We start from the raw sequence: 23842 nt of genomic DNA, 5'->3' as shown, positions 1-23842 counted from the left end.
ATTTGATAACGGCGGAGTGCTAGACCTCTGTCTGCTATTCGGGTCAATAATGTTGTTTAAAATAGACTAGCCAACTACAAAGTATGACTTATACCATACATAGTTTTTCCCCGTTAATATAAAATGAATATAATTATACATGTTGTAAGGATCTGTGCCTTTGATTGAAAGTATTGCTTTGATTCTCAGTCACCACGTCAGTGGCCCTAGCCGCTGCTACCCAATGGAATGCCACCTACTGACCAACAGCAGAAGTACGCGTCGTAGACGCTGCCAACACGTCTTGCCGAGTCAGCACATGACCCATATAAATTCCCACCGCCGCAAAAACCTCTCCTTCCTCTGCCCTAACGTGGGAACAGTAACCGTCCATTCCTCAGCGTTTGAAAAGAAACAAACATCAAAATGACCACTGAACAACCTATATTTTCCAAGGGAGAAGACTGCAAAGCTGGTTGGCACGACGCTAGTGCTGGTTACAATGAGACCGACACTCATCTCGAGATTTTGGGCAAGCCGGTTATGGAACGTTGGGAGACTCCATACATGCACTCGCTGGCTACTGTAGCCGCCTCAAAAGGTACAACACATCCTACATCCAAGCTGGTGGTCCCAACTAATACACGGCATAAGTCCACTTGACCGTATATTTACCGTGGGTAACTTGTAGTGCCATACTCTTACGTGAACGTAATGTTTTTCTTGCAAATGTGAAAAATAGAACGCAATAACAATTTTCTCATCGGCTTGCAATTAATTCAGGTGTAGGATTGTCACAACCGATTATCAATCAGCAATTAAAAATAATAATAATATTCTACCAATATGTTGCCTTCATATATGGTTTCTTCCCACGTGCGGGTGGAGTTTGACATATGTTGGCCATATGTTTGTAGTTGTAACAGGTGTTACACAGCTCATGGAGTCAAGTCAAGTGAGAACTTGTCAGTGCCAGTAATCATGGCATACAATACAAGGAGTTTATAAAGTAGAGCTCGCTATCATTGCTTTGGATTTTCATTGCTCATGATAATTGCAGAGAACTCTTTAATTAAATCCAGGTTCTTAATATAATTTTTGACCAGTTTGGCAGAGTAAGGTTTCTTTATGCTTGGATGGGACGTGTTATCTGATGGCATTTTGACTACTGAGTATAATATCAGAGCAGTAGCCTGATAAGAACAGTAGACATCAATAGGTCAAGGCAAAAAGATAGGGTATTTATTAGTCTTATCTATTTTTAGACTTGGCTGAAAGACTACTCTGTAGAATTCCTTCAAATGGCCTTTGACCTATTTGTCATATGCTTCCATCTCTTGCCTTTGCTGAAACATTCCTAACATTGTTATGACTAGGTTCTTGGCCTAGATGTCCCTCTTCAAACAGTTTTCAAAATAATTCCATCCAAATTATTAACTAAACATTATACTTTCTTTTACAGGTGGGCGGGTTCTGGAAATTGGGTTTGGCATGGCCATCGCTGCGACTAAAGTTGAGTCCTTCCCCATCGAAGAGCATTGGATCATTGAGTGCAATGACGGAGTGTTTGCTAGATTGCAGGAGTGGGCCAAGTCTCAGCCACACAAAGTGAGAATCTTCAACCTACATTAGGTTCTATTTAGACTTCTCATTTATATGTACGGCACTAGTCAAGTGTGTCCGCATTTTTGACCGGCGCTGTGAATAAACCAAAGTTCTTCACTCGTAGATTGTGCCCCTCAAAGGACTGTGGGAAGACGTAGTAAGCGGCCTACCAGACAACCACTTTGATGGTGAGTTTCAAAGTCAATGCATGTTTGTATTCTTCAATGGGTGAGATGCCTCAGAAACCTTTGATCATAACAACGCTTTGTCTTCCAAAGGCATTCTGTATGACACATACCCCCTGTCAGAAGACACCTGGCACACTCACCAGTTTGACTTCATCAAGGTAAGCGCGTCATGTCCAAGACGATACCGACAGAGAAAGCGCGGATTCCTCCTGTGCTAGACGTTTGAGTGGAAGTTCTTCGTAGAATCTTGTGCCTGTCACTTACAACACAGCCTGTCTCCACAGGGCCATGCCCACAGGCTACTGAAGCCCGGCGGTGTTCTCACCTACTGTAACCTGACCTCTTGGGGAGAATTTCTCAAGTCCAAATATGACAATATTGACAACATGTTCCAGGTGAGTCGGCTCTCAGCCAGTCAATGATCAACAAGTGATCTGTCTACAAGGTGCTTGGGGACACGTGTGCCCGGTCAGGCACCGAGCGCTTAATTTCTTTGCACGTGCTCTCTGGCACGGGTGGCACACCAGTATAAATACACAGCCGCTTCTATTATGGCCAACTCGACTGCCTATTTCATCTTTACAAATTAGAGTACTAATTTGCACCCCACCAATTGTGTCAGTCAAGTTTACAAGGTGATCGTGATCAGCCTGCCTATTTATTTGACTCCCTTCAATACTGTACCTAAACCCTACTGACATACCACCAGCAGCGTGTGCCATCCGCTGTCCTTCTTATTGCACGGCACTGGGTTATGGCACAGTTAGAAATCGTGTCTTAGTATAGGTTACTAATGCATTGAACCTGAACTGCAACTACTTCAAGGACCCCACGATATGATTCAATAGTGACCAGAGCTTTTTGTTAATAATTTTCAGGAGACCCAGATGCCTCACCTGATCGAGGCTGGCTTCAAGAAAGACAAGATTAGCACCACAACCATGGATATTGTCCCTCCAACCGAATGCAAATACTATGCCTTCCGCAAGATGATTACACCCACGATTCTGAAAGATTGAAGTGTCTTGATGCCACTGAAATGTTTTTTCTCACGTGCCTTCATTTAAAAACCCACATTAGTTTATTTAAAAATATATATTCCATATGCCCTCAGGGATATCAAATTTTCAATAAACAATTTTTAATTCTGTTAAAATTACTTTGTGTCACAAGGGACTTCTGGCCAATAGAATGCATTAGATTTCAACTAATGTTAATAATCATACTTTACATATAAACCTGCCTATACACCAGCAACCCATTTAAGATCTATTGTAAAATTATTGGTATTGTGACTAAACAAATCACTCCCCAATAATGAGAAATTCAAATTAAGCTAAATGTAAATACAGCCAAACTGCTTTTATATTTGTATGCTTAATTTAAAAGTGAATTCATTTGCTGGGGTGGAACAAGTTGCAGAATGTCTGTATGGAAAAAAATCTGGTGAGGACTTGTTAATCATTTAGAAGTCGTGGCAGCGGAGAACTCCATGCAGCTGAAAGAGAAGCGCTGTTTTAATACATTACACGCAAAATCATTCAGTATTTTCAATAGAACACTCAACAATAGAACATGGTCCTCCTCATATTGGCCTGCATTCAGGGTAACTGAATTCAAACACATGGGGTCACAGATCTCAGAGCCAGGTGAGTGATGCGTTATTGAAAACAAGACAGCTTGATCATTCATAACCTAAGGTACATGCTACTTTTCCACCCTAGAATTACCTCTACTACATTTTAAGCAGATTGGACATTTCCTGCAGTGCCAAAACAGTGTAGGTTCTGTGGGAACTAAATATTCAATTGTTTAGCTATACCTATTAATATGCATTGGACAGGACTACAGTTCTACCTATTGTTTATTTATTTTTTTACCTTAAAATCCTTTAAGATGTTTATATACATGTGTAAACAGGTTGAATTTGAAATTGCGAGTTTGATCAGACCCAATGAGTTGGTTTACATTTCCTTGCTGAACACTTCTAACATGCATTGGTGAATGAAATCAAAAGTAAAGCTTGCACCAATGTTAGATCAGTGATTACTTCAAGGAAGGAACCATATAAGAAGTATTCTAACAGGTAATTTAGTAGAAGACAAAAGCACTCAGCAGAACAATTGTGTTCAAACCACACCCTCTGCTGGATAAACACTGCACACATCTTCAAATAACATCTCTAACCAAAATAAGACATTGAAACAATCCTTACACACACAGTGTGCTTATTCAAATCCCTGCCAGTTTCATACTGGTCATTCCATGGAGGGCCAAGAAAAGAAACAATACTAAAGACAAGAAATTCCTTTATTTTTTTTCTACAGAGAAGAGGAGCCTGAGCTCAAACCAGAGACTCCTGAGATTACTGCCAACCTGGTTTACAGAGTGGCCAGACCACCCATAAATACAACATTTACAAACTGCCATGGACATACATCATTTCACTTGCGATACCAAATTCGTAGTTTCTTTTCCCTCTTGATTTTCTTCTGCAGCTGTAGCGTCCCGTAGAGGAGGGCCTCTGCTGTGGGCGGGCAGCCTGGAAGTAAACAACCACTTTCAGATTATTTTGTTCCCCAATAAACTTAAATAAGATCCGATCCTCACAGAGCTATTTTTATAAATTTTCCACATTGCCACGTATATCTGGGCCAGAACTAATAAAAGTTTTAAATACTCAGTGACACAAACCTGGAACGTATATGTCCACTGGGACGATTCGGTCACACCCTCTGACTACGGCATAGGAGTAGTGGTAGTAGCCCCCCCCATTGGCACAGCTGAAAGATACGAGACACACGAGAGCGTGGCTTAACTAACAGTTATATACGGTTACATAATGGAGTTGCACCTGCCATTTCTAATTAAATCGTTAAGGGGCCGTCATGAGAGCCATTTCAAACAACAGTCATCAACAGTACATTATCATATTAGGAAATAACAAAAAAAAAAAAAATGTTTTACCTTCCCATGGAAATGACGTATCTCGGCTCGGGCATTTGGTCGTAAACCTGGGGGGCAGGGGGCGAGGAGCAGCAATATCATTCAAACTGAATAACTGACAAGAGTGAATAGGATGCAAATGCATAAAACTATTCCCCAAAGACCTTGCGAAGAGCAGGGGCCATCTTGTTGGTCAGGGTGCCTGCCACAATCATAACGTCGGCCTGCCTGGGGCTGGCTCTGAACACGACTCCGAACCGGTCCATGTCATAACGTGGAGCAGCCATGTGCATCATTTCCACTGCACAACACGCCAGGCCAAATGTCATGGGCCACAGGGAGCTCTAAAACACACAGACGGATTTCACCGGCAGGTCAACAAAACAATCCTCAGTCCATCAATCTCTTTCTAACAATCCTCAGTCCGTCTTCGAAAAGATAAAAAGGAAAGGGGTCAGGGAATAATCCGGGAGACCCCTTTTTGATTTCATGTCTAATGAAATGGCATTTGGTCAGTCAGAACTATCTTTGCACCTGCATAGCAAAAGAGAGAACATGAAAACAAAGAGACCATATCTCCCTCTGGTTTGTTGAATCATTTTGACAGTTAGCCAATTCAAGAAGTGGAGTGAATCAGAACAGAGAGCACTTTTTATATTAACAACAAAAAGAAAAACACAGTCCATGTGCCACTGTATTCGAGACCCCACTTACCCTGCGGGCCCAGTTCACCAGATCATCCAGTTTAGTGATCACATACTCTCCTTTGCTGCTTGCTACTGCCGCCGGCTTGGCTGCAGCCACTGCTGTGCTTTTCTCTCTGACTGACACCACGCTAGAGGAGAGTGAGTATTACGTACTTAGGCAAGCCTTTATTCAGTAGTCCAGATAGTGACAAGCTCAGATGTTCACTGTATATTTATTTTACCTTGTAGCATTGTCGCTTTTAGCAGTGTAGTGCAGCAACCGTTGGTTTATCACAAATACTGAAATCGGCCTGGAGAAAATAAGAATATTGGATTGGAACTGACAGAAAAGCCTTCAATTAGGGCTGCAAAATTTCATGAACCTTCAATAACTCCATTGTTATGCAGTTGGAAGATATCCAAAATCAGAAACTTTCCCTGTATTGAAAGTTCACGAAATTCTACAATCAACCATGTAGAATACATGTGATAAAAAAAACTAATGTAACTATAGCAAATTGATAATTTTCTGCTGTCATGGATAATTAACACATTTGATTAATTAATTAAGCCCGATTACCAGTGACAGCAGAAAGCTTTCGTAAATAAAATGAACTTTTAAGTATGCTTACTTTGATGAAAATGTACCAAACGCGGCGAGGCGAGGAACTGCAAAGACAAAAAATAATTATCGTTATAGTCGATGTCAATGCATGCATGTACACAGACGGTATCTGTAGTTCATATTAATTTAAGATAATTTACCAAGGACACCGCACAGGACTAGGAGAAGCCCGTACGCACGGATTTAGAGACATAGCATCGATCTGACGTTTGTGACACGGCTAGAATCAGGTAACTGTGGCCAATTTACTATCTCAAATCATTGCTTGTATGTGCCACAACGGTGCCATTAGTTAGGAGGTCGATCAAGCTGCGCGTCTTTTGACAAAAAAATAAATAAAAATCAACATACTAGTAACAAACACACACCATTTGCTAATAGCCCAGCCAGCGCGGTTTCATTCTGTTTAGGTTCAAGTTAAGGCTAGCAGCTAGCTAGCAAGGTCAGGGATTTCAGCCGATCATGAAAGCATAAAATGACACAACCACAGTGTAGGTACAATACCACATCCATGCAGGCGTATGGAAAATATCACAACGTTAGTAGGAGTCGGACATTTTGCAGTTATATAATTATAACAGTCACCAGCTATTAGTTATAGCCAAAAACACCACTCACCTACCAACGCCGCCATCTTTAACTTGTTATAAGACTTCCGTTGATTAGTTACATAACAGCCATTTGGGGCGCTCTCGTCCTTAAAATAAATCAGTTTGCCTGGTACGGATTTACTTTACTAATCTTCTTAACGAACCCACGACCTACTGTTGGTCCTGCAGTTTATTATACCACCTGCCTTATTTTTTGAATGTCCAAAATGGAAATGGTTACAAATTTATTTTAATTTAAAAAATCGACCAGGTCACTGGCTAGAATTTATTTTCAGTGGCGCGAATATTAGTTCATATATACTCGGGTGGGCCTATTCGAATGTAAAACTGTAACCGTTAGCAATGAAGCTTAGCAACTGTTATAAATGCACACTAGAGACAGCGAAATGGGTGTTATGGCTTCTCTATGACTAGGAATGAGTCCACTGAGCTCCGGAGTTAAAACAGGAGCCAGCATGAGATATATGAGTTGGTTTTTATGTATGGTGTATGCGTGTACAATTTATGCTCAGGACAGTTGGGCTCTACATTTGAACTGCACTGCTGAACTAATCAAGATTGCTAAGAAGCATGGTTTCCGTTATTTGGAAAGGGTAAAACACGTATTTTTTGTTCATTATCATGATTTGCATTTGTATTTAAAGACATTTAACATACTATGACTACTAAAATTATAATACACCGATTAGCCATAACATTATGACCGGTGTGAAGTGAATAACACTGATAATCTCGTTATCATGGCACCTGTCAGTGGGTGGGATATTTTAGGCAGCAAGTGAAAATTCTGTCCTCAAAGTTGATGCATTAGAAGCAGGAAAAATGGGAAAGCATAAGAATTTGAGCGACTTTGACAAGGGACAAATTATAATAGCTGGACAACTGGATCAGAACATCTATAGAACTGCAGCCCTTGTGGGGGGTTCCTGGTCTGCAGTGGTCAGTACTTATCAAAGTGGTCCAAGGAAGGAAAAGTGGTGAACCGGCGACAGGATCAAGGGCACCAGGATGCACTATGGGAAGAAGGCAAGCCGGTGGAGGCAGTGTGATGCTTTGGGCAATGTTCTGCTGGGAAACCTTGGGTCCTGCCATTCATGTGGATGTTACTGTGACACGTACCACCAACCTAAGCTTTGGTGCAGACCATGTGCACCCTTTAATTGCAACAGAATTCCCTGATGGCATTGGCTTCTTTCAGCAGGATAATGTGCCCTGCCACAAAGCAAAAATAATTCAGGAATGGTTTGAGGAACACAGCAACGAGTTCAAGGTGTTGACTTGGCCTCCAAATATCCCAGATCTCAATCCAATCGAGCATCTGTGGGATGTGCTGGACAAACAGGTCCGATCCATGGAGGCCCCACCTCGTAACTTACAGGACTAAAAAGATGTGCTTCTAATGTCTTGGTGCCGGATACCACAGCACACCTTCAGAGGTCTAGTGGAGTCCATGCCTCGACAGAAGCAAAAAGGGGACCTACACAATATTAGGCATGTGGTCAGAATATTATGGCTGATCGGTGTATTTGTAGATATTTTCAGATGACAGCTTTTACTCTATGGAGCAAAGAAATGCACCAAAAAAATCACTTTTGTCTTTAGTGAAACCATACATTCACTGGGACATTTTATTAGGTACATATCTAGAATCGGGTAGGACACACCTTTGTCTCCATCCACGTCAAGAGCTGATGCTTTGAGCATTTAAAGACGCCCTTCTTCACACCACTCTTGTAAAGATTGTTTATTTGAATATTTATGGCCTTTCTGTCAGCTTCAGGGAGTCTGGCAATTCTCCTCTGACCTCTCATTACCCAGTTGTTTTTTACACACAGAACAGAGGCTAACATTACCTCTCGTCTTTACATGATTTGCCATTTGGTTGTTTGTGCTAACAAGCAGGTGTGCTTAATAATGAGGCTGGTGAGTGTATGGTTATCCCTGATTTGAAATTGGAAAAGGATTTTGGCCAAACTGTAGGCCTTCGATCAGAATGTGGTAGCCGCATGAGCTTGAGGCTACACAGGACAAGGAGTTGTGGTGTCCTTCTTAGACTGATGCCTAAAGACAAGCCACACAGACCTTGCTGAACATTATGATAGTTATGAAGATGAATATTGTTGTAAGCATATGATTGCCATTTGTTACCTCAAGAACGTGTATTGTGTTGTACCTTCAGGATCCGCTGGCAAGCTATGACATGAAAGATAATGTTCCCAACACAGACACTAAATACTCTCTGATCAGAACCAAAAGGTAAGTTTAATACATGACATCATATATCATGTATGAAGTGCACCAAGCTACGACGTTCTGTGTGGTTAAACCCCGATGGTTGTATAGGCGTGGAACTCGATGTGCCAGCGTGGTGGTTGCAAACAATGGGCTGTGTGCGGCAGGTCTTCAAATGTACGATTGGCGGATCAATGGTGTTGGTAGACCCGGTAAGACATAAAGCTGTACTTTTATTGTTAGCTTACCATTCTAAGAAACTAGGGAGTGATTCACAATACTAAAATAGCCATAAACAAACTGAAATTCCGTTCAAATGTGTTAATTGGAATCACATGCTGATTTTCTTAATTGTAGTCAGCCATTACTATGGATATGGGCTGCTGGATGCAGGGAAACTGGGCGACTTGGCCAGTAAATGGAAAGCAGTCAAACCGCAAAAGAAGTGTAAAAGTGACATCCTTACCAGAGCTTTGTAAAGGAAATATCCTTGCCCCCACATACTGTACATAGTCAGTAGGGATACAGCCACTTACCATTGTGTTCAGCTGTTTATAGTACACATACAAATGGTTATCAGTGCTGTTTGACAATAAACAGGCAGTCAACCAACTCATAACTTGGCTGGTTGGATTTGTTATACTTTAGGAGCTTGTCCAATAGTAAACTCTGCAGGAAACTAACATTGAAGGGGAATGTGACAGCTTGTTACGGCAACAGGAGCTGGATTCGGTCTTTGGAGCACATCCAGGCTGATCTCACACTGACCTGTAGCGGGCGAGATCTCTCCATCACCCTCGTTAGTCCAAAGACCATCTCTAGTTTACTCAGAAAAAGGTGAGACACAGAATGGTGATGACCTTTTCCCACATCTTTATGTGCTATGTGAGCAACAGATGTAGAAAAACGTGTACTTACTGTAGTTGTCAAGTAGGATACATTTCGTATTTGGAAAGAATCAAGGGTTCCAACAGCGTTGTCAAACATATGGCCCGAATCTGAGAAATTAATTCAACATACTCAAATGTTTAAGAACAAAGTAAAACTGTAGAAATGCTAATTGACCTACAGGCATTTTCTTTCCGTGCCCATATTGCTAAAAAATAAAATGTAAATATGACCTAAATAAAAGCCACACAGTGAGAATTCTTTGACAAGAACTATGGATGGAAAACTTGCCAGTGCCAATTTTCACACAGATCTGTATTTGAAGAGGGAAAGTTACCAAGGGGGCAACATTTGACACCCTGGTTGACAATATGCAACAAGAGGTCAAAGTGTAATATGTCTTTCGTGTAATAAAAACCTCTAATGTTGCGTCCCAGGCCTTACGATGAAACCTCTGCCGGATTGTCAGACTGGGCCTTTATGAGTACACACTGCTGGGGTGAGGGTCCCTCTGGGTTTTGGGTTATACAGATGGAAAACAACGGAGATTCAACTGACCGAGGTACCCTGACTTCAGCTTTCGATCGCGGACAAAAATATGTGAACCAGAAAACTCTTAGTAATTCTTGACTAGCTCATCCTGTTCAAACACACTTTCCCAACTCATTAAAAAAATGATAATCAATGTAGACACAAACATTGTTTTTTCAGCTCTATTCTTACAACACTTAAAGTCTACAATAGGATTCATATGTTTACAATGTGCGAAATAAACACTTTCTAAAAGCCATCTAAACACCAATTCCTATTTTCTTCTTTCTTTCCGCTTGTAGGAACCCTGTTTAAATTGAAACTGGAGTTGCGTGGGACTGATGAACGCATGTCTCGTCGCCGCATGCAGAGGTCGGCAGCGCAGCAGTGTGCAGTGAGGATGTCCGACGGCAGCTGTGAATGTAGACCGCAACATTAACCGTACCCTGAATTTAGTTTACCAAAAAAAACAGTGTCCTAGGCTGGTCCAACTCCTGTCGCCTCTATCTTTCACCGCGTTCCTGTCCGATAACATGAAAAGTCTCTAAATATTTTAAAACAAACGCTGCACGTTGTAATACGTCTTTCCGGTTAAGTGTGTCCCTCCCGTCCCGTCCCCCCAGGTTGTGTCCACCCCCTGTATGTATTTGGGAGCATCTGCCTGACGTCTTGTCCACCTCGCTACTACGAGTCAGATGGAGACGGCACTCGTTTTCATCGGCGGTGCCTGCCCTGCCATCGCAGCTGTCACACTTGTTCCGGCAAACAGGAAACCGACTGTCTGGACTGCCCTCCGTATTCCACCTTGGATTCCAGTCTCAGCACCTGCAGTCCCCTGGTGCACCCCTGGGACCACAGAGTGACAGTCGGCATGGACCGGACGGCTGTGGTTCTGTGTGTCCTGGTGGGGGGGCCCTTGGTGGTTTTGTTCGCCTTCTGGGCGATGGTATGGATGGTGAGCATGGTGCTTTCGCTATGTGTTTCTGCCAGAAACCACACAGCCGGCAGCCCCGGTCGAGGCAACGATCAGGAGGCTGGGGATGTCGAGATGTTCGTCTTCGATGTGACAGAACGTCCAGCAGAGAACGCCGTGATAACATCTGCATCCACCGACATTCCCAATACTTGAAAAGTAAGGTGACATCCAATATTGCCTACTTTGATGCTGACAAACAAAAACAGAAGAAAGCACTTTGCAAATGGCTTTTATTGTTACAAACGTTTGAACAGAATATACATTTCTTTTTTGGACCCAAGTTGTATTTAGTGGTTTTTATGAGAATATCCATCCATTTGCGAATATAACTTGTAAGTCAAAGTACTTTACAGAACATTAAATATAGGCACTGGAATAGCTTAAAAGGACACACATTTAAAAGTTGAACACTGTTCAAAGATTTCCTCCACAGCTAGGCGGAAGAACGGCTCTTGCATTTCAGATAATAAGCATGAATCCACATAAAAAGGTCCTGTATAAGAGTAGCAAAATACAACTTATGCCTTTAGAGACTCAGATGTTCGTGGCATTCTGTGTAACTCAGCTCAACCACAGGAATGAGATATTTCTGGAATAAGCTTTTTGTCTTGAAGTTAAAAAGGACAGTGCTGTCCTCCTCACTGATTTTCCAGGACGTATGTGGGCATGACACTATCAGATGTGACACTGGAACTCAATGACGAAGGGGTTGTCAGGTTATAGAGTGCGTCGTCGGAGCCAAAAAGCAGTTGTCTGAGGCTCAAGTCATACAGGCAGTACAGATTGAAAGCCACCATGACAAGAAGTGGGAAAACAGTAAGCCCCGATCCAAAGCCTCTCCAGGGGCTACACATGTGGAGGCAGAACCAGTAGATGAGCCTGCGAGAACAAAATAGGTGGGGGGGACTTAAATCACGTCCAGCTTCACAATGTACATGGTGACACCTCAGAGTTCTTATTCAGTAGGTAATTAATGGCTTTGAAACAACTCACCTCCCTCCAACGAAAATGCCTGTCAAAATGGGCACCACCCTCAGCTGGTCTTGAGGCAGGAGTGTAGCCAGAACCAACAGATTGAGAACATAGAGAGACAACTGCTCGGCAGACGCAGAGACAAACAGCTGCTGTAAGACTGGTCTTCTGGGAAGTGCCTCAGCTGGATTCAAAGAGCCAGAGCAGAACTGGCACATAGCAGCAATCAGCATAGCTAGAGGTGGAGCAATAGGTATGTTTAGTGTACACATTTGGAAACCACACACAAAACACTTAATGATGAGTTTGATTATATCTAGCATTATGTTTCTTAAGCATCCTAGATTGGAAAGTATCTGCTTTTGAACTGACATTTTTGACAATACCCTTCTTTCCAGCTTAACCAGCGATTAGGTGAAATAATTCATTTTTACAGCATCTTGCTTTAAAGATGAGGAAATGAGCTGAGGAAAGTAATGGGAAACTATTAGGACACAGCCCAGGAGACTGGAGAACTAGTTACCCTCTTCTATTCTAGTTTCCATGCTTAAAAGCTATTTATAAGAAAGGGGAGGAAATTGCCAGTGTTCTAGAAAGACTTGCCTTGAGGTTGAATGAGTGTACAATTAAATACTAAGCCTTAGATTTAGAAGGACTACAAGAGATGTGGACAACCTAAAATCTTTTTTTTCTCTTTCTCAAGATTGATTCATTCCACTTAACAAGTATGTTTTTAGAGCTCTGTATACAGGCACAGTTGTTTGACTCTAACATGAAGCAGTGAGCCAGACGTACCCAGTAAAACAGGGACAGCAGCTATGGCACAGCAGCAAAGTGTGAACGTGAGTCGGCAGCCCGTGTCAGGACAGTTTGGGGCATCTATGGGAGCATACCAATAGAGGGCATAGAGGATCCCGGTGGAGAACACCAGGGAGGCCAGGACTGAGCACATGGCAGGAACACGGCCACTTTGGCAACACTTGTAGCAGCAGGGTCGTTCCCCGTCTGCCCCCCCAGGGACACCCCCACAAGTCTCTTGATCTTGTGAACTCCACATAGTCAACTCTATGCTCTCTGGCGGCAGGCCAAGCAACGGTTGGCCTTCTTCACTGGTGGACTCCAGGTTGTTGTATTCTGGACTCTGTCTCTCTGTGCCTTTGCCATTGGGAATGTCTCTCAGGGAGTCTGGATTTGGAGTGCTGATGAGGTTTTCCATTGGGTCTTCCAGACTGAGCACTGTAGCAATCGGACTGGAAATAGTTCCATCCTGAACTCCCTCTTCCCCCTTGTGCGGTCTTTTTCCTTCTGTGAAGCCCTCGTCGGGTTGCTGGTGGCAGGAATCAAGCGCTGTACAAAACAAAGCATGCATCATCCTGTCACAATATGAAGTGAGTGGTGTGAAAAATGAATGCCACACTAATAAATCTGTCTGTCAAATGGCTGCAATCTCACCTAATTGGCAGGTGTTTAATTCAGGAAAATCACTGGTTTGATTATCACTTACGAACGAGTTCATCGGTTGGCAGGACTTCCAGAGAGTGGTGAGAGGCAGTGACTGAGTGAGAAGAGGAGTTGAGCTCTTCCACTGAAGATTCAGGACTGTCTGAGACTGGTGCCAAGGAGATCTGAGTGTCTAGGTCGAGGAATGGAGAAAATGACAGCCTGGCAGGGTCAATATCCTGTAGTTGATTGATGATGTCACTGATGGACTCTTTAACACTGTCAATCTCCTTCCCATCTTCTGGGTTGGTGGCTTGACGCCCCGTCATAGTCACACAGCCTACAGAACAAACAGCAGGTTTATATTTTCACATCTCAATAACTAAACATAAAAAGAAACGAAAATTCGATAGTTTTAATATTGGTTTTATATACGCACGCATAAGTTAAAAGGGTCTGCCCCATTCGCGCCAGCATCATGAACATCTGGGAATTCATTTGGAATCGGCCTTGGGGCAGCGCCAATCGTGCGGGTCGGATGGTCGTCTGATTTTAAGACACGCAACTAAACGAAACCCGTCACGAGTAAGGGAGATTCTCCAAACAAAAGACGGATTTGCTATGTAGTCTATAATATTTCTATCGCTTTAACAAAAGGGGTAACACCGACTTTGCCGAGGCATCAAATTAACAAAAAAAAAATGTGACTGGAAACTACAGAACGTGCATGCAAGATAAAAACTGGCATTTGCTGTTTAGCCTATAGCTACTTGCAGATTAATTCATGACAATTGCATTTACTAAATCGTAACAGGACCCAGTATTTTCTCTATTGGGATGGATTACCTTAAGGTTTAAGTGATATTGTACGATACTTATAAATATATCAAATTAGGCTACAACTTGAACATGGAGTAAAAATAGCCTCATCATTTATGTCGGACTAAGTCAATAGATTCGTTTATCCAATAAAACCAATAATCCATATGGCACCGCCGGACAAGATATGTCCATACAAGAGTGCAATTATTCGTATTGCTCAAGGATGCCAAAAAGAAAAATGCTACTTACTTTTCAAATGGATGCAGAATTACAGTTGATGTTTAGGAAAAGTCTTTCGTCCGTTCGTTTTTTGTAGCTTCCTACCCCCAACTTTTCTTCTAGTAGACTATACTGAACTTCTGAATCAAATTTCAAGACGGACAAAATACTACGCTTTAGCCCCCGCCCACACTTTCTGGGTACCAAGTCACACAGGCCATATGGAGCAAATAAATCCATAGCGAAGGCTATACTGGGGGTTGGGGGTTTCAGCTGGTGGTTCCAAATATTTCGAAAATAAATCAGCCTGTGAAGTCAGATGAAGGTCATCATCAAAATATCCGTTGTTTTGGTCCAATCTGAATACAAAAATAAAACAATCCGAATAAAAAATATATAACAAAATGTTCACATCTGCACGCAGATTTGCAAGCTCTTCACAATTCCTAAAGCGGTCTGAAACGGACTCACCACGACTTGAGCCAATTTAAAAATGCCTAGGTGGTGCCAACTCAACCCCTGAGTGAGCTATATTTGTGAAGCATATGGAAACGGTTGAGACTTAAGGTAAGCGAATAGGGAAAGCGACAATAGAAGAAATGTACGGGTAACAATGTCACTGCAGGTTTGGAGGCTAAGGGGGAAGGGATAGTTTTAATTTTGAATATTCATTATTGGGTCATGATAGTCACGTCACAAATTAGACCACACACAAATGCTGAAGTCAGGTGTAGATTACAAAGTCGTCAGTTATATTTTGCTATGGGCAGTATGGGTCAAAGTGTACCACAAACACTCGAATCGAATTAGGCCTGCCTTGACCCCAAAATACTTTATTCACACAAATATGACAAACCCTCAAGGCTGAGAATGACTCTCATAGTACATATTGTTTTATTATCTATAGTTAAACTTGCTTGGTGAAGAATCAACTTAAAATAAAAGAATATGTACATGATTGTCATTGAACTAAGATTATAAATAACAGTGTTGACTCTTCACATATGAAGCATGCATTGAGTATTAGGAACAAAATGTACAAACTGTTTAAACTGACAATATATCAGGATCTTATTTTTAAAAGACCCAGATCGCAGTAAAAATGTCAAAAGAAAAGGGTGATTTTTCTCAATCCTCAGAAAGCAGTCTGTGAAAGTGGTCCGTTCTTCGCTTCAGTACTTCCCGGAAATCATCCTACAAAAAACACATTAACAATTGTGTGAAATACATGTAATGGCCCGTTTTCTTTGAAATTAATTTCCACAACACAAGTTCACTTTATTTTCTAGAATACTAACAAAGTGCTTAAAATTGGACAGGGTTAGCTCTTCAACTCTTTCCAAACCCAAGGATATGTTTTACACCCACCTCCCAAATTAGACCTCAGTAGCATGTGACATGTTAAGTCAAGCTTGATTTAATGCCTAGAAAACACTCGAGTAGTTATGGAAGTGTAAATTGGTTTCTTTAAAGGTGGGATACCAAGGAACTGAACTTACTGCTCCAGAGAGTCTTTCAAGGTACGGGATGAGTTTCTGAAGTTCCCTGTCCCCCTCATCCCCAGACCAGCTCTTGATGGGCAGCATGTTCATCAGCTGTAGACAAAAATACAGTAAGAAGTAATTAAAATGTCACTTCTGTTTGAAAAAATAAAATAAACGGCATATATTGAATGAAGTAGAAATGAAATCTAGGCAAACACACGTGATAGGGATAGGTGTGTGGAGCATTGTCCAAAACCACTGTCTTGGCAAGGTCCCTCTCCAGTACACCCAAGTCCTTGACATAGTGTCCCAGAACACAGGTACAGTCCTGTTGATATAAACGGTGTCTAGAAAAGGAAAAAAATCTATAAAATCTTATACAACAACAAAGATGCATCCACAAACTCCCTGAGTACAATGCCTTCAGAAAGTATTCAGACACTTTCCCCACATCTTGTTGTATTACAGACTTAATTTATAATTAAATATATATATTTCCATAATGACTAAGCAAAAGCACTGTAGCCTAGTATACAAAATCTCCAAAACTAACTAACTACACAGCAAACTAGTTCAACAGAGAGTTTCAAAATTAATTTCTTATACCGAAAAAGCCTTCTCTTCGGGTCCAAAATGTCCAGTATTTTCTCTGCATAGTCCTTCTTTGCAGATGTATAAATAAACATCTGAAAACCCAAATATGATACATTTAACAAAAAACATCAGAAAAAGTTTGGCATACGGTACTGCACACAAAATACGATATGTGCAGTTAAACCTAGAAACATACCTCAAAATGTTTTGTCATGGCTTCCAGAAATTCTTTCACATATGGTCGTAGAATCATGTAGACCTATTGAGGTAAGAGAATTAAGACATTATAAAATGTTCTATAACTGTCCTTATGTAAAAGCTCTAATAGAGGAAGCTGTTGAAAGGAGAAATGGGGTTCCTTTGTTCCACAAAGTCAGACTCCACAGCTGAAGGGAGGCCACAAAGACATATTTGAATGTTTGTTTCAACACACAAATATAGAACAAGGAGTATCAACATCAAATGGTTGTGCTGAATGGAGTGGGAGATGTTATGCTAACCAGACTCTGCTTTAAATTGAGGGTATTTAAATCCTGTGAAATTGGAATTACAGCTCTTTTTATACACTATTCCTTAAAATGGAGGGACAAAGTAATTGGAAAAATTGATTAAATCTTAAATTACTTATATTTAGTAACGGTTTACAAATCCTTTGCATTAGACTTGGGCAATACATTGACGTCACCAGATGCAATTCTATCTTCCCTTGTAATGCTGTACCATCATCAGTAAAAAGAAGAGTGAGCCAGTTCCAGTGGAAGGCATACATGCCCAACCATGTTTCACAGACAAAATGGTGGACTTTGGATCCCGGTCAGTTCTTTTCCTCACACTTTCCTCTTCCCATCACTCTGGTATACGTTAATGTATTATATATATATATATATATATAATTTTTTTTTTTTTAAGTACCTGAAGAACATTTCACCAAAATAACCATTTCGTGTCTTGTTCTTGAGGCTTACCGACTGGTGTGCATCTTGTGGTAAGCCTTCTGAGGTTACGCGGGTCAAGGTCCCTTTGACACATCTGTGCATACATCCTGTAGAGTTTACTTTATCGGTTTGACATTTGAAATAGTTTTTCCTCCTTCACAACAGACAGCATTCTTAAACCATCCACTGGTGTTATTTTGTGGTCTACCAGCCTGTTTGCTATTGCTGAGCTCACCGATCCGTTCTTGATTCTTAAAAAGTATAATGTAGTTCGTTGACATACCTTGTGATTTCTCCACCTAATGATGGCCAGCTTTACACGTCTCATGTTGAGAGACAACCGCAACAGACTGCACATTTCTCACCTAGTATTACCTTTAAACGCTGATACATGAACTAACAACACAATGAACCACCTGACCAAGAATCTGCTAAGAAGCCAATTATCCTATTACTTCTGGTCTAAAATGGGGAAGAATAAGCATAAAAAGGGTTATAAACCATGAACAGTGTAGGAATTATGTAAACATACTCAAATTAAAGCTGAGTCTGCACCTCTTAGTCCTTGTTTCATTTCAAATCCAATATGCTGTTACAGAGCAAAAACATTTGTCCCTGTCCAAATATGTGGATTTCATTGTACATAGAATTTAAACAGAACTCTAAAACCTGAACTTTAACAAAGGATTTTTTCCTCAAAGCTCCTAGTGTCCTCCTTATTTCAGTAGACACATAAAAAGCTAATTATGAAACTTCTATTGAGTGAATTAAGTCTCAACCAGCAAATAACCCCTTCAACTTTATGTTGACCAAATTCAACTATATCCGTATATCTCCTCACTTAGTGGGCAAAAATATAAATACAGCCCTGGAAAAAAATCAAGAGACCACTGCAGCATTTTCTGAGTGAGGAACAGAAGGGTTAAAATTTAGAGACCACTGCAAATTGAACGAGTCTGTTCCTCACTCAAAACTTTCCTTTCCAACTTTTTTGGAAAGGAAAGAAAAAGGTGCAGGGGTCTCAATTTTCTCCGGAGCTGTATATGAAAAAACACCACTTGCTTGACAAAATAATTGTGCTTGGATTCTTACTCTCTGGGTTGATTCCCTCACCTTGTACTGATGATCCTGGAAACAGGTACGGAACGTGTACTCCGCATCCTCTATCATGTTCAGGGAGCTGTACATGAGCGTTTCATCCTAGAACACACAAAGACAGGGCGATTGATTGGATGGATACAATTAGGCGAGCCTCATGAAACTACAGCACAACTGAACATACACCAGGTAAATATCGGACTGTAAACCAGACCTCACTTCACATTTCTCTTATACTCTTCAACTGAGTTTCAAGTACTGCACAAGTAACTGCTTTGTTTAGTCTGAATATTATTTTTTATCTAACTGTAATGCCAACCCTTACCAGATCTAAAACTAGAGTGGCTTGGGGTGTACTCCTAGTCTTTGGTGGGATGTCTCTTATGCAGGGTTTGGATTGCAGGGACCTGGATGGAATGTTCTTGATGAAGGTAAAGCTAAAGGGAACAAAGGAATGGATTCAGGTTACTCCAAGGAAAGTGAGTGTCCTCACAAACCACAGACAATAGCGAAGCATGTCTGGGCTGTGGATCATTTCAGTAGGTCAGCATACCTAACTGGTGATCTTCTGCCAGTAATTCTCAACATACATTATGATAATGCCACCAGGGGATCACTCAAATTAAGTACACACATTGGATTTGATAAAATGTTATGGTGTTTTGCCAAAATTTCCAAAGAACAAACAACAACAAAAAATGACAACACCCACGGACTAAAAACATCCTCGTTGTCTTCATCGCCAGTGAGAAGGCTGATGGAACCATAGCCAAAAACACATTGTTCTGGGCTCATCACATCACTGCTGGGAGTTCTCGAATCTAAAAAAAATAAAAACAAACTGATTAAGATGAATGGCATCTATTCACCCTGGAATACCAGTGGAACTGTTGAGCTGCACTGACCTCATCCTCCCGCTGCCTAGAGAAATGGAATGACACGCATGTTTGACAGACAATACCAACTTTGCTAGCCTATACAGTAGTTTTGTTGATTTGACACAGACAAGTGACAGTTTCTCTGTAAACAATCCAACAATCCAACAAGTGCCAAACCACGATAGCGCATTCTCCAAGACCAAGAAGAATGTCAGTTCTGTTCCAAACAAAACACTTCAAACCGAACACTGAAACAATGCTCATTAAATAGCCTGTGGTCTTTCAATCAGAACAACCTGCATACAAAAGCTAACCAAATAGCGTGAAATCGGGTGCGACCTGAGACTTAACACATCCAACACAGCCTCTGGTGTACGTACTTTCCTTGGTAGGAGTGAGGAAGTGGACAATAGGCGAGTAAATATTCCGTACAGCGGAGTTGAGCGGAGAGGAGGGGTTCAGCTCCGAAAGTACCCGGTGGTGGCGCACATTAATGGGGGTCTTAAAGCCCGCATCTAGAAAGAAAGACAATGGTTCAGTCCGTGTCTTTGACATTTACATCACAATTGCATTCACCGAAATAACAAGGTACCTTCTCTTCCTTCATAGTCAGGGGCCGCTACTCTTTTCCTTCCACGCCCTTTCACAAGAGGGCGCTTGTTAGCGGTGGGGATGTCATCATCAGACAAGTAGAGTGGCTGGTCATCTGCCTTTTGTACATCCTTCTACTCAGAGAAAACATGATTGTGACACAATATGAAGATGTTAAATATCACACATAAGAATGCTGAGAATTAACCAATATAACCCACCAAATGTATGTCAGCAGAGATTAGGGAGGAACAAGTATAGAAACTGACAATGTTCCTCGCAAACAAGGTGATCCAAATATAGGTCTGTCCCGTGCAAGATGATGTCCTTCATACTATATATATAAAAAAAAAACTTTTAGTTAAAACGACCAACCTTTTCCTGTGTTGCTCAACTCATCTATGATGAAATCAATTTAAAAAAGCACTTCCTAAAACAAGGTTGTGGTTGACCATTCTAGTCATCTTTAGATTAAATGCACTAATTGCAAGTAACTCTATAACAGCCCTAGGGAAGTAACATAAACCGAAGCACTTTTAGCATTGACTGATAAGTCAAGACACGTTTTTGTGAACACATTGTGAAACCACTAATTTTATGTCAACTCTATTACAGTATATGATATTAAAACAAAGAACAGAGTTGAGCTCCTTAGCTGTGTCTCAAAGTCACTTACAAACTGAGGAACACTATTTTGGAGCTTAATTTGCCAATTACATTCATACCCAGACAATGTGTTGGGACGGAATACATTAAATGTACTTACATACACAAGCCAACCAATTTCTGTTCAATGCAACGGGGGGGACGGGCCGAGCGGGACCAAAAAACAGCCCAGAAACCTCACCCAAACCAAGACACCCCACCCACCGGTCGACACGCAAACCCACCAAGAACAGCCCCACAATGCTCCCTTGCTTATATGATTATGATGTAATAATCACATGGTGTAATTGCTGGAATACTAACTGGAACACTGTCTGGCTTCACTCTGTCATGGTAGTAGGCAGTGCTAACCGCTAAGCCACACAGTGTAGTAGTAGCAGTCATTAATTTGCCACTCACAGACCCCTTTCTGTGTTTACAAACACTGCTTCAACACAGGGCCAGCGAGAAGAGCAACTAACGTTGATCCCTGTGAGCCGAGGGAATGATAATGTGCGGTAAGATTACTTCAGAGACATTCAATTACAGTTTCAGTGCACATTTTCTGATTTCATAAACTTCACCTACACTTTATATGTATCCTCCTAGATGTAGGGACACAGTTTGGGAATGGCAAGGTGTAGCTGTTTAATTAGATCGTAACATCTAGGAGGCTTAATGTGCTCTAGTGTTAGTCTCTGTGGGGCACATAGCTGATCGAGGACTGAAAAGACACTGTTCAGGTGGTTTTTGTTCTTGACTAACTTACCTGACAGAGGATTTTAGGAACATTGGCTGACCGGGAGGATTCAGCTGGCTTTGCATCAATCTAGGTGTAGCAAATGTGAACAAGAAGTTTAGTTCAAAATCTGGGTGTACTGTATACAGAATGGGGATACTACATAGAAACATTGGCAGTGACCTAGATACACCACCAAAATACCCTCCCCGCGACCTACTTATATTCTGATGTCAGACAAATCAGTCGATGTTCAGTATTTCAAGCGAAATGCTAATAAGAATCTGCTGCAGTTTGACTTGAAGCAAACAACTATTGTAAATGTATTAAATAGTATTTTAATATACAGCTTACTTTAATTACGATTTCGATGTACTTTTAGGTAGTTGTACTGTAACATTTTGTCAGAGAGTCAAACAGCATTTTGCTAGGCAACATTCGATTAGCCACATGTACGCATGCGCAACATTGTTTACGTCCGCTTCTTACTTGGCTAGCTAAGTAGCTAATTTAGCAATTTCGTTTTGGTTTGGAAAAAGCCAGATTGTCAGCAAATGTCGAAAGTGTGTTAAGTATATTTAAAGTGTATTATTCTAAGCAATTTTGGGAAAAGACGGTTCTTTATTTCAGCCTACCCTTTCTTGTGTTACGCTCTCCGCCGCTTCCTTTGAGGTCCGCCGACCGTTAAACTGTGCTGGTGAAGGCACAGCAATACTTCGAGACCGAAGTCTCATCTTCCAAAAAATTATTTTGCCGTGGAGCTATACAAGCAAAAACGTTGTATATCCGGTCACCATACTCAAATAGGTGAAAGGAAAAAAACTGTTCCTGTTAAAAACATTTTGTCGCCTTCCATTCGTTCTCGCACGGTCTAGTTTCAGTTCATTTAAATCTACCGGGAAGGTTTACTGCTGCAGCTGTGTATGGGCGGTGCTTCAGAAACAACCAGACTCAACGTGATACCTAAAGTCACGTTGCAGATGGGTAGCCTGGTGGTGGGAGACAATGCGGGAGTTCGATTAAGATAACCCCAGGGGAGGTTACGGGAAAAGCAAAAGCGACGAGGGAGGAGCGCCCTTCTAAATCGCACAGGAATGCACCGTTTTGTCATGTTATGGTTATTGCAAGTTACGAATATTTTTTTTTTTGTTCAACTACAGTCGGCCCTTGGTCTTCTCTGACCCACCGGTCGAGGTTTCTCCACAAAAATATTACATTAATGTTTTCTAAAAAAAGAACGAAAGTTTGTTTACCCTCTGAAGTTTACATTTCCACATACAATTCGGAGATTGTGTAATCCGATGTAATGTTTTAATAGTGTCATTTGGCTAAGTCCTTGATACATTTTTGGTTTAGTTTGAACAAGTATAAATGTACTTCCAACCAGGGACGTCACCAGAGATTCATGGACAGGAGGGCTAAGTTTATTTTAGGGGGGTCTGGGCATAATCCCCAAAACATAATTTCATCATGTATTTTCAGAGTAACAACAGGTGTAAAATCTATCAAAATAAAGTTATTTTTGGTTAAGGTTGGCTTAAAGTCTACCTGTCTCATAGTTTGTGTTAAACACCGATCTAGTATGACTTACTTAATATCTTTATTTGGATAAGATTTAAAGTCCACTCTGTCCTCATCCATCCAACATCAAAAAAAGGTACACCAATGGCTGTACTTTGTAGCCAAAATACTTTTGCCAACTATAGTTTATAGTAAATGAACATCTACATACATATTGCAATTTCTCTGAACATTTTCAAAACAGATTTAGTAATTATATTCTCAAAATGAAGTCATTTAAAATATATATTATACTTAAAATGTTACATTTTAATAACATTTAATAACTGGATCTCCCTTCCCCTGAACAGAATATGTTAAAATACATTGACTTCAAACCCAAACAAATGCAACTGTGTTCCATTGAAACCAAAGAATTTAACATAACTAATCTTGTAGAACCCCCTGTTATCGGCATATGCAACAGCAATTTTTAAATACATCTTGTACTAAATAATTTTATCTAGTCATCAGTGTTTGTGATTATTATTAGTGACATACAAATGTTATACCTAAAAATTACAACCCCCTATTAGCTAAAGCCCCCCTAAAATAGGCCTAGTGACGTCCTTCCTTCCAACTATCCTCCCAGTAGGTC

At 41.0% G+C, this 23842-nt stretch overlaps 5 protein-coding genes across 12 annotated transcripts; 2 read left to right on the top strand and 3 right to left on the bottom strand.

Annotated features, from left to right (window-relative positions):
• Positions 1 to 335: 335 nt before the first annotated feature.
• Positions 336 to 2923, top strand: gamt (guanidinoacetate N-methyltransferase). Its single transcript, NM_001304086.1, is given in 6 exon segments — positions 336 to 580; positions 1442 to 1587; positions 1709 to 1772; positions 1863 to 1930; positions 2057 to 2167; positions 2651 to 2923. Coding segments are annotated over 6 exon segments (705 nt in total). The 5' UTR covers positions 336 to 405; the 3' UTR covers positions 2792 to 2923.
• A 1141-nt stretch (positions 2924 to 4064) lies between these two features.
• Positions 4065 to 8359, bottom strand: ndufs7 (NADH:ubiquinone oxidoreductase core subunit S7). 2 transcript variants are annotated; one of them, XM_010902582.4, is made up of 8 exons: positions 8305 to 8359; positions 6037 to 6073; positions 5647 to 5715; positions 5433 to 5553; positions 4883 to 5062; positions 4740 to 4786; positions 4467 to 4555; positions 4065 to 4314 (listed from the first exon to the last, which is right to left on the bottom strand). In XM_010902582.4, the coding sequence occupies exons 1-8, from the start codon at positions 8342 to 8344 to the stop codon at positions 4217 to 4219; spliced, it is 681 nt and encodes a 226-aa protein (XP_010900884.1). In that variant the 5' UTR covers positions 8345 to 8359; the 3' UTR covers positions 4065 to 4216. The 2 variants fall into 2 exon arrangements, with proteins under 2 accessions (XP_010900884.1, XP_010900885.1); XM_010902583.2 differs by lacking the exon at positions 8305 to 8359 and adding an exon at positions 6648 to 6739.
• LOC105029299 (proprotein convertase subtilisin/kexin type 4) lies at positions 6080 to 11542 on the top strand. Of its 4 annotated transcripts, none has more exons than XM_020049253.2 (8): positions 6080 to 6259; positions 8820 to 8896; positions 8984 to 9084; positions 9230 to 9319; positions 9577 to 9709; positions 10198 to 10322; positions 10594 to 10713; positions 10915 to 11542. In XM_020049253.2, exons 2-8 carry the CDS (start codon positions 8841 to 8843, stop codon positions 11418 to 11420), a joined length of 1131 nt encoding a protein of 376 aa, XP_019904812.2. In that variant the 5' UTR covers positions 6080 to 6259; positions 8820 to 8840; the 3' UTR covers positions 11421 to 11542. The 4 variants fall into 4 exon arrangements, with proteins under 4 accessions (XP_019904812.2, XP_019904810.2, XP_010900887.3 ...); XM_020049251.2 differs by lacking the exon at positions 6080 to 6259 and adding an exon at positions 6926 to 7233; XM_020049252.2 differs by lacking the exon at positions 6080 to 6259 and adding an exon at positions 8463 to 8563.
• LOC105029296 (transmembrane protein 79) lies at positions 11530 to 15421 on the bottom strand. The gene is made up of 5 exons (XM_020049254.2): positions 14751 to 15421; positions 13744 to 14019; positions 13035 to 13586; positions 12261 to 12474; positions 11530 to 12146 (listed from the first exon to the last, which is right to left on the bottom strand). The coding sequence occupies exons 2-5, from the start codon at positions 14006 to 14008 to the stop codon at positions 11906 to 11908; spliced, it is 1272 nt and encodes a 423-aa protein (XP_019904813.2). The 5' UTR covers positions 14009 to 14019; positions 14751 to 15421; the 3' UTR covers positions 11530 to 11905.
• Positions 15422 to 15521: 100 nt separating this feature from the next.
• Positions 15522 to 22655, bottom strand: ctdspl3 (CTD (carboxy-terminal domain, RNA polymerase II, polypeptide A) small phosphatase like 3). 4 transcript variants are annotated; one of them, XM_010902578.4, is made up of 12 exons: positions 22320 to 22654; positions 21715 to 21774; positions 20302 to 20434; positions 20090 to 20224; positions 19544 to 19652; positions 19157 to 19268; positions 18826 to 18933; positions 16995 to 17057; positions 16811 to 16890; positions 16425 to 16551; positions 16220 to 16315; positions 15522 to 15914 (listed from the first exon to the last, which is right to left on the bottom strand). In XM_010902578.4, exons 1-12 carry the CDS (start codon positions 22416 to 22418, stop codon positions 15849 to 15851), a joined length of 1188 nt encoding a protein of 395 aa, XP_010900880.1. In that variant the 5' UTR covers positions 22419 to 22654; the 3' UTR covers positions 15522 to 15848. The 4 variants fall into 4 exon arrangements, with proteins under 4 accessions (XP_010900880.1, XP_019904814.1, XP_019904815.1 ...); XM_020049255.2 differs by having other exon boundaries at positions 18847 to 18933; positions 22320 to 22653; XM_020049256.2 differs by lacking the exon at positions 21715 to 21774 and having other exon boundaries at positions 22320 to 22655.
• Positions 22656 to 23842: the final 1187 nt, after the last annotated feature.

This window comes from Esox lucius, chromosome 8, assembly GCF_011004845.1.
Source record: "Esox lucius isolate fEsoLuc1 chromosome 8, fEsoLuc1.pri, whole genome shotgun sequence".
Lineage (NCBI taxonomy): Eukaryota > Metazoa > Chordata > Actinopteri > Esociformes > Esocidae > Esox > Esox lucius.
The sequence above is the reverse complement of the archived record's forward strand: the minus strand, read 5'-3'. Positions and strand labels throughout refer to the sequence as shown.

Excerpts from the sequence above, each read along its gene's own strand:
- ctdspl3 (XM_010902578.4), bottom strand. The coding sequence starts at position 22,418 with ATGAGACTTCGGTCTCGAAGTATTGCTGTGCCTTCACCAGCACAGTTT. Across the intron at positions 16,891-16,994 it reads CCATGACAAAACATTTTGAG|ATGTTTATTTATACATCTGC; the intron begins GTATGTTTCTAG and ends TTGGGTTTTCAG. Across the intron at positions 16,316-16,424 it reads CACACACCTATCCCTATCAC|CTGATGAACATGCTGCCCAT; the intron begins GTGTGTTTGCCT and ends TTTTGTCTACAG.
- LOC105029299 (XM_020049251.2), top strand. The coding sequence starts at position 7,057 with ATGAGTCCACTGAGCTCCGGAGTTAAAACAGGAGCCAGCATGAGATAT. Across the intron at positions 8,897-8,983 it reads TCTCTGATCAGAACCAAAAG|GCGTGGAACTCGATGTGCCA; the intron begins GTAAGTTTAATA and ends ATGGTTGTATAG. Across the intron at positions 9,320-9,576 it reads AGTCAAACCGCAAAAGAAGT|CTTGTTACGGCAACAGGAGC; the intron begins GTAAAAGTGACA and ends GGAATGTGACAG.
- ndufs7 (XM_010902582.4), bottom strand. The coding sequence starts at position 8,344 with ATGCTCAAAGCATCAGCTCTTGACGTGGATGGAGACAAAG. Across the intron at positions 5,063-5,432 it reads TGGTGAACTGGGCCCGCAGG|AGCTCCCTGTGGCCCATGAC; the intron begins GTAAGTGGGGTC and ends TGTGTGTTTTAG. Across the intron at positions 4,787-4,882 it reads TGGCCCCTGCTCTTCGCAAG|GTTTACGACCAAATGCCCGA; the intron begins GTCTTTGGGGAA and ends CCTGCCCCCCAG.
- LOC105029296 (XM_020049254.2), bottom strand. The coding sequence starts at position 14,008 with ATGACGGGGCGTCAAGCCACCAACCCAGAAGATGGGAAGGAGATTGAC. Across the intron at positions 13,587-13,743 it reads GCCAACCGATGAACTCGTTC|CGCTTGATTCCTGCCACCAG; the intron begins GTAAGTGATAAT and ends TGTTTTGTACAG. Across the intron at positions 12,147-12,260 it reads GGCATTTTCGTTGGAGGGAG|GCTCATCTACTGGTTCTGCC; the intron begins GTGAGTTGTTTC and ends TTGTTCTCGCAG.